This window comes from Pantherophis guttatus, chromosome 4 (genome assembly GCF_059756535.1).
Source record: "Pantherophis guttatus breed Tessera chromosome 4, ASM5975653v1, whole genome shotgun sequence".
NCBI lineage: Eukaryota > Metazoa > Chordata > Lepidosauria > Squamata > Colubridae > Pantherophis > Pantherophis guttatus.
In genome coordinates, this window is record NC_142066.1 from 57856911 (window position 1) to 57866636 (window position 9726).

The 9726-nt window shown below is 34.9% G+C and overlaps 1 protein-coding gene across 1 annotated transcript; it reads right to left on the reverse strand.

Moving 5' to 3' along the window:
• Positions 1 to 5412: 5412 nt before the first annotated feature.
• Positions 5413 to 7865, reverse strand: POMK (protein O-mannose kinase). Its single transcript, XM_034416085.1, is given in 3 exon segments — positions 5413 to 6417; positions 7562 to 7837; positions 7839 to 7865. Coding segments are annotated over 3 exon segments (1074 nt in total). The 3' UTR covers positions 5413 to 5646.
• Between the last annotated feature and the right edge of the window lie 1861 nt (positions 7866 to 9726).

Genomic DNA, 9726 nt, shown 5'->3' on the forward strand with positions numbered 1-9726 from the left:
TTATTATGCATGAAGACAATAAAGCGGCCATTGAAATATCCAGATCCGATGCAATTGGACAAAGGTCCAGGCATATTGATATAAAGTTTAAGCATGTGAGACAACTGTCCCAAGACGGATTCATTAAAGCAATACATTGCGATACTTCTGAACAATTAGCTGACATATTAACAAAACCCTTACCTTCTAAACAACACAAATATTTAACTTCTAAATTATATGTATTATATTGTCCTGAATCAGAATGTAATTGGTGTTGTGTAACGAACCGGCATTTAGAGGGGGATTTGTCAGATGTAAATGCCTTATTCTCCAATGTGTAAATAATGTATATATGGAACATCAGAGGTTAACTTATTCTTTGGACTTTAATGTATTCATAACTTACCACTCCCATTCCTAGCTCCACCCCTTGTATATATAAGGAGCCACCCTCACCATTCTCACTGCTTCTACCTTGAATATTCGGTGAATATAGAATGCCTATCATAATTAAAAAGAAATATATTTAAAGCTCTAACTCCTATTATCTTTATTGAGTCTGATCCTGAAAATATTGCAACAATCCCAAACTAGGATCTGGCTTGCGGGCCTTGAGTTTGACATGTCTGCTCTAGCAGAAGTAAAACTATTGAAAGAAATATTGTTGAATCAAGAGACCTGTTGGTTAATAAATCTTTTCCTGAACAATATATTTGCACTCTATCTCATAAAATCTAAATATCCCTAGCTGAAATAAATTTTCTCTATTCATTCCAATTGCACTACAGGTAGGTCTCAACTTATGACCACAAATGAGCCCAAAATTTCTATTGCTAAGCAAATTGTCGTTACATGAATCAATGCAGTTGTTAAGTGAGTAAACCAGTTTGTAAATGAACCTTGCTTCCCTATTGACTTTACTTGTCAGAGGGTTGCATATGTGCAGCGGCCGCTATCATAAATATGATTCAGTTGCCCAGAAGTTAAAATTTTGATCACATTTTTCAATGCTGTTGTAACTTTAAACTGTCACTAAAGAAATGGTTGTAAGTTGAGGACTACCTGTATAAGCCTTTGTTTCCCCTTCCTCCAATAGGGGAAACAAAGGGAGCACAGGCTTATGCATTCCTCGGCAGTTTTTATTACATTGACATAGTACCCTGTTGTAGAGATTCTCTGAATTGGGTATGGGCCAAGTGATTGGTTCCACTCATATGAAGATCGCCATCTTTAGGAGGAGGTATTGGGACATTTCTTTTCAGATTTATGCTTGTACCATCTTTATCATTGAGGTCATTCTGGAAATTCACAGAACATTGCCATTAATATGCATATCATTCTGTCTTTTCCATCAAATCCAGATGAAACTCTAGGGTGGGTATTAATGTAATCCATATTTTCACTGTGTGATTGCTTTGTTATGTATCTATTTTGTCTAGTCTCAGGCAAAGATGTTCTATTCCCCTGGCCTTTTATTCACTTTTTCTTTACATATATGGAGATAGATTTAAATTAATTTTATTTCTGTTAATAGCTATTTTATTTAAATATATTTTCCCCATAACAATAACCCTACGGGGCAAGCCAGATGAGTGCCTGGCTGAGATTCATCCAGTATGCTTGACTAAAGGTAGACTAAAACCAGATTTATTCAAACTTAATTTAACTTAATGATTATTTGTTAACCATTCTTTCTTTCTTAATCATTAATTCTCTATCCTTATTGCGTCTGCCGAGTATTGCCTGGTGGCCCAGTTCAGGATCGCCCAGTCCCTCCTGAGGTAGGGCCATGCAGAGAAATTTGTTCAACCCCTAATGGACAAAGTTGCTTGGATTCATTCCCAGTTGGAACTTGTACAGGGGCTGTGTCATTTAATGAGATGAAAATTAATGATGAAAATTAATTTTTGCAATTTTTTTTCAGTGAGGGGTTCTAAAAATATGTGTTTTTACACCAAGAATTCAAATCTGCTGTTATTTTTACAATTGCACAATGTTTAGCTTGATATGGTAAATCCACATCTGATCATATACCACACAAAAGTCTCTTGTAGCCCAAATAACTTTCATCTTCTCAAAATTATACCTTGTGCTACAAAAATTAAAGTTTTTTCTGCATGAATCTTATCTAGCCAAGCAAAAAATAATCCACAATAGGTTAAATTAACATCAGAAAGCAATTATCTGAGTTACAAAAATGTTTAAGTGAGTTTCATCAAATCTTCTTATGTGGGAAGTTCTCCTGTCCTTATTGGCTGGGTGATCCTATATCCATACGCTTTATCAGTAGTGAGATCCCTTACAATACTGTCGCTCAGTGAAATGAGACTGAACAATTGAAATTCTGGTGAATGAAGGGTCAATGTCAAGTTCTGTTGCAGTGTCTAACATGTTGCCAATTTTACCTGCCCATTTGTAGTTAGACAAGGTCTTCCCATCAAATTTTGTGATTAAATGTCGTAAGATGTAACTCATTCGTGTGGAATGCACACACCAACCAGATCAACTTCTAGTCAACCTTGACCTCTACCCAGTGCATGGCACTATATTCACAGCCAGTATTAATATTTGTAGAATCTACTCCAATGGCCTTTAAACTTTTGTCAATGCCTTTCTTCTTCATGAAATACACCAGATTATCTGCAATCACTTGAACAGGTTTTTCTGTTTTTGAGTCTTTCTCTGGAGTGAAATGATAAAGGTATCTTCCACCCAGCTCACTGCACACAGAATAATATTCTTCAATGGTACTGGGGAATTGTTGGTCTGAATTGTTTGCTTTCAGCATAACTTTATATGCAGTTGTATCTATACGTTGGTCGAAAAAGTTGCATTCTAGTTCACCCTTCTTACAGAGCTCATCAAATACTTGATCTAGGGCAGACATGTTAAACACAAGGCCTGCAGACCAGATCTGTCCTGCAATGTAGTTAGATCTCGCCCATGGAGCACTCTGGAGAAAGCAAGGGACTGGTCCCTGTCGCCTCAGTCCCAGTCCACCCTAGCCCAGGAGGTGGCGAGCGTGTGGAGCTGGTGTGCAGGGCGGCCCCACAGGCAAGATCTAAGGCTGACTGTTCTGCAGCCTGGGTTGCCACCACAAAGTTGTAGATCAGTGCAGAGCCAGCAGCAGCATCTCCACTGGCTTTTATCCACATCTGAGTTTGCAAACTGCCAATCATGCCTGGGCTTGGAAAGGTCCTCTCCTTTCTCTGTTAATGTAAATCCCCAAACTTAGAATGTGGTGTGGGTGTGGGCGTACACGCCCAAATGCACTTGGCTGCCAGCAGTTTGGAGAGGTGAGGAGCTTGTGGGGCATCAAATTGTCCCATCGGGTTGGCTGATGCGACTTGTTCCATCCTGACCCAGCCATTCCAAGTCAAGCTGTGTCCAGTGAGCAGCGTTGAGCTGCCCATGCCACCTAGCTACGCCCACTTAGCCATGGCGACATGGCTACAATCACCCAGCCATGCCCACCTGGCTGCTATGAGTCGTCAGTCTTACATACAACTGGCACTTTGAGGGCAACCATAATACTGATGCGGCCCTTAATTACACCCCTGATTTATGGTAAGATTAACTAAACTTAAATGTTTCTGGGCCTAAAAATAAATTTTCAGAATTTCCTCAAAATTCTATACTTGTGCAATCCTCTTGAAACTGTAAGGTAGGCACTAAAACTCAATGTCATGGTTCCAAGTAATGCTCCCAATTAGTTCAAGACTCTGAGGTTGTGGCTTTCTCAAAAATATCCTGTTTATTGGGTAATCATATCGGCACAATCAAATGTGAAACCAACTCTGAAAAATCCCCATGCTTTGGTATAATTAAAGAATAGATACTGGCCACCACCACCCCTTGTGTCACAGGTCATGTTAGCCAACCAAGGTGAACTTCTCAGCACTCCCTCCTGCCGTTGCTAGGGCATGTTGAGCTGGTCTTGGTTCTCACAAGCCTTATTGCGGTTATGTCTGGCACTTTGGAGGAAAATATTCTACGTTCCATAAGTCGTCATCCCCACCACCACAACCACAAGTATGGCAACTAAGAAACTACGCAGAGAAAATATGACTTCAGCTAGAGTTGTTTTGAGAGTTGACACTTACTCTTTAATGTGATTTGGCTCAATATTTTCTCATGGACCTAACAGAACTATTTTTTTTAATTGCCCTTGAAGAATTATCACTCCTTTCTAAATTTAAATGAAAGCTCTTAACTCTTTTTTTCAAATTAAAAATTAAAATTAACAAATTTAAAACAAAAATCCATTTTTTTCAAACATGAACATGAAGCTTGTTCCAAAAAGCAATATACTCAAGAATTAAGGAAGGTAGAAGACTGGAATTATTTTTAATACCAGATCTGAGCTGATCTTACCCCTTCTGCAAGAAAAGTCTTCCTTGAATTTGAATATTTATTCAAATACTCATAATTTATCCAAGAATTTAGGAAGAATACTGTTGTTAAGTAATTAAGAACTAGAAATTCTACCAGTAGATCAAGATTAATCTTCTGCCCATTCTTTCCAATATAAATATTTTAAAGGGATTTCTCTCTATAAATACAATATTATTATATTGTGAGCTTATCCATAGTTGCTACATTAGGGAGCTGAGCAGCATGGAAATCCAATAAATATAATAAATATGAAAAATATGCAAAATGCATAATGTACAAAGGATAACAGTAATAACAACAAGAATACTACTAATATTTTCAGTGGTATGGTACATCATTACATTTTGGTATCCTACTACCAAATGTACTACACTACTGGGTATACTACTATTTAGGTAATAGTGACAGTGGAAAACATGGCTTCCTGCTGAAAACATTCATCCTTTGGAAAAATGTTTATCCACTGTTATACCTGAAAAATGGCTTCGATCAGCATTGTTTTCTCCCATTTAAGTTCATTTTGAGTTTCAAACGATTTTTTGGAGTAGATTTAAATCATTACACACAGGAAATGTTTGCCAAAAATGCATTTGTCAAAATATTAAAATCCTCTCATATTAGTATTCCTAAGGAAATACAAATGTTTTTGTTAATAATACAAGGAAACATGGAATTTGTACACTGGTTTCAATTCACTTGTTTCATACCATTTGAACTAACTTAACTGAGCTTCCTGAGCAATGCTGCCTTAGGTCATAATAGTTTTATCTGAAACCGTAACATTCCTGCACTTGTTATAATTACATACTCAAGTATTCATTCTTCATATATTGATTGTAGCACAACTTATTCAAGATTACATTAACATCTTGATGGAATTAAAATCCAAGGAGCAATTTTACCAGGACAGAAATGAGGTTAATTGGGAACATACTATAAAAAATTCAAGAAAAAGAATTGCATAATTATAAATCATAAATTAAAGAATCACTAGAATTGCCCCTATCAAATGATTTGTGTTTAGTACACTAGTGCTACCATGATCCAGAAATTTTATTTTAAAATTAAAATATGAAAACAATATGAATTTTCAAGTACACGCTTTTGTTCCTATACAAGGTCTTACAAACATTTTGTTATTTGAGAATTTCCCCACTTATGCTTATATTTTAACATCCTCAGCTACTTTTCACATTGAAAAAAAATCAAACACTGGGCATTGAACATACCCAATATTAGTCATGCTGTCGAAGCATTCCATTAATCTTTTTATAACATGTCCCTTGTATTGGACAGAGTTGCTTCTTTTACAAGTGAGGCAAGAACATTGTTATATCTGTCCAGTACCATCTGAGCGGAAGGTCTTTCAGCTGCATTCTTTTTACATGCTTCATGTATACTGAATAAGTGAAATCTGACAAGATCACTCCCATCAACATCTCCCAGGAGAAAGTTAGAAACATCAGGGATTTTCCATATGTCTATCATTTCATTATAGGCAGGCATGAGATGGTCTTCAAAAGGTATTTCTTTTCCATATGGCCAAAGCTGCTCAGGAGCAACCCATTCACCTTCTAGTTCCCGATGACCACACTTGATCAATTCACCAGCCCTCCTATTCAAGAGGGGCAAGGCATCCAAATCATTCACAACCACATGAAAGCTGCTAGTCAGTAAGTATTGTGACAGTGTTTTATTCAGCTCACTGGAGTCACACATAACAAAAGTGCCAAGGGGGTTGTTGTGTAAAAAATGGATAATGCTCACATAGCCTATGGCAAGCAGAAATCTGTTATGCCATGTATTATAATTTTTATATTTTGGAAGGTTCAATATCTCATTAACATTTTTCAAGGATCCAAATGGGTGATACTCCGTAAGAATCATGAACTCCTCTTCACAATATCCAATGAGTTTGACCACATGCTTGCTTTGTAACTTTTTTAACATCTGAAGTCCATGAATAAAGTCTTCTTCTAGCTCTGGCACAGTTAGCTGGGAAAGTGCCACTTTGTTTTCTTTCCATTCAGAAAGATAGATCTAAAAAGAAAGGGGAGGTGGGGAGAAAAATGCATATGTATCTCACGCATACAGCCACTAATATTCACTATTATTTAAACATGCTATTCATTTTATGAGTTAACGAGATCCACACCCTTACTTAAGCATCCAGTTATAACAAAGGCTACTATATTTCAGTATTTCAAAACAGATCATGCATAATAGAAAACTAGTCAGCGGCACTTAAGTAATCCTTGTGTCCTACAAAGGTAGGTCAAATCCATCTATAATCACATCTATAAACTAATATGGAATATTTTCTATAAATGAACCAGAAATATTTTTATTATGGTACATATACCTACATCTCTTCCTAGCTTCTATTTTATAGAGATTGGTATATATTATAGTATATAAATATATACTTCAAAGTATTAAAATATATGCCCTTCTAAATATCTAATGGGGGGGGGTGTTGCTTAAAGCTCAGCTCAGTCATATTCGGTGTACTGTATATAAAGCTAAGAAACCTTTTTCAAAATTCCATTGAGCTCTTCTTTTCCCAAGTAAGTGGAAAGAGAAGATGGGGAAAGCAGCTGGGAATTAAAATTCAATTCTTTTCCAATTCAGGTGGTAACAGCACCATTTGGCGATGCCCAACTTTGACCTTAAAAGAGAGTTCATTTATCAATGTAGTAATCAGTGCCAATTAGATGTAAATAACACAAGAAAATTTAGTAAATATGTCTATTCCATATCTCAACAAAAAGTTTTATTTAGAAATACTTCAGTAAATGTAAATAAGTTACTGTATTATAAGCGCTTGTAAAACTTTTATAAATGAGTATTTTTAGACATAATCCACATTCATCTGGAATCATCAGCATTTACTTACAAAATGATTTCAGATATATTAAGAACATCCATTTCTTCATGAGGGAAAGGGGAAGTGACAAAAGTAATGTGCTGATATGACAGAAACTATCCTTTTGTAAATGTGTTGCAACTGCTTCTTTATACAAAACAATGTAATATTGCTTTCATCATTTTGACAACAGTAGTGGATTCTAATAATGTCTATGTATCTCTCTGTAAATTGAGGTTATCATTGGCTATAATTAGTAACCTGGGAATATATAGAATAATATTTTATTATGTTTGAGATCCATGAAGTTAAACAAACCCTTTTTACAGCTCCTCCACCAACATGTTTCAGTTTACGGACTTCTCTTTTTATAACCTGGCAAGACAACCATGGTGAGCAGTTCTTCATAGTTCCTAATTTGAAGTAGCCATGTGGACAGAAATTTTGCTCAATGTTGGATTCTCCATAGGAAAAATATACATTGCCGAGGTATTGGTAGAGAAACAAGATCACAAGCAGCACAGTTAAAAACAAAAGCAAGGCTAAAAGGATTAGCTTTTGCTTAATATCACTTTTTAAATCACAAGCCTTTTTTGTCCATGTTGTAACTATCATCTTTCATAATTTCTGAAAAATAAACAGTAACAAATTATTAATTGAACATAACAAAGCAGCAAAAGGAATGATAGCCAAACTTAATATTTCAGAATAATTTTATTTTATTTTTGTGCATAGCAATTCTATTGTCTCAAAAAAACATGGAATATACATATAAAATGAGAATGTTAAGGTGATATGTTTACTTTCATAAATCATGATATACTGAAACAATTCTGCACACAGGAAAAATATGCATTGATCCAATTTACTCAAATACTAGATACACATATCTATTTGCATCTGTCTACTGACTAGTATGAGATTCAATCAATACTTTAATTTGAAAAACCCATAATTTGAAATTATATTTGCTGAAGCAAAATATCCCTTCTGGAGAACATGACGACATGTATAAGGGAATAAATATACACACCACTTAGGGATCTAGGAAAGGAAAGCAGATTGTTCATAACTTGGTTCTGCTCTTCAATTACATAAGGACTTTACCGTACTTCTTTGTGAATATCTTATAGGTATCCTGATAAACAATAAAGATTGTTTGACTATCAAATTCTATGCATCTCTGATAGAAATCATTAATGAATGTTTTCATCATAGGTATTACCCAAATTCCAATATTTTAAGTGCTGCTGGTTTTAATGATTTCAATAGGAAATATTTACTGTCAATAGCACTGTATTATTTACACAGTGTGCTTTGTACAATAGCACACTATTGAAAAATAAGTCCAGCTGAGGCTTTCAAATAAATTTTAAAATATTATAAACTTAAGTGTGTAATGAAAACAAAAGAAACATAAATTCATGGAAGCCACATTCTTTTCTGTTTTTTTTTTAATCTGACCATTTCTCAGGGAGTATTATCACAACTTCTGTTTAGGGGAAATCCACCTTCTTATAGATAGTTTAATATAGAGAATGTAATGGAATATATTTCTACCGATATGCCTAAATTAATGTATATTCTTTATTTCTTAAAGAAACAGATAGGATTTGGTAAAAAACAAACGAGTAAAAAAGATTTAAAATCTTTCTGGTTTGCATCATCTCAGAAATTCTAGGCCGAATGAAATAAATATTATTCATTAGATTTATCCTACTGTACTATGCTTACCTGTTTCCTATCTTTACAGTTTATATACCATTATCACTATCGGCATAATACAATCCCAGGGTTCCCTGCTTTGAGCCACACGAGTTGTCCGTCGCTTGCACATAGAGATAAAACAGGGTAGAGTGACATATTCCCTTGCTTTAGTCCCTCAGATTCTGATTGAAATATAAAGCCTTTCTGTGCTGAAGCTGACAGGGGGAAAATATCTATTTACTTCTTAACAAGAACATTTGGAAAACTAAAAATATAGTTGGTTGACTTTTACTATAAACTTGTTTATGAATATAACTTTAATAATTTTGGGACATTTAAGTGTTTCTAGAAAGATTTTTTTTTTAATTTGATTTATATGCCGCCCTTCTCCGGAGACTCAGGGCAGCTTACAACGCCTTAAATTTGAATGGATATATATACATTGTATTTACCAGAGCTTCTCAGAGCATCGAAATAACAGTCCTTTATCATGTTTTGTCTCCTTCCATGCATGTTTAAAATCTTAATATTATTTTTTTAAAATATAAAAATGTAAAATAGAAATGCTTAACTAAAAAGTGTACAATAAAATGCATTCATAAAGTATTCAGACCCCCTTCACTTTTGTCAATTTTGTTATGCTGGAGCTTGATTCCACAGTTGTTGAATTTTTTTTTCCTCATTAATCTACACTCAGTACCCCATAATGACAAAGTGAAAACTATCTGAAAATCTATTAAAAAAGAAAAAACTGAAATATACATTGGGACCTTTCA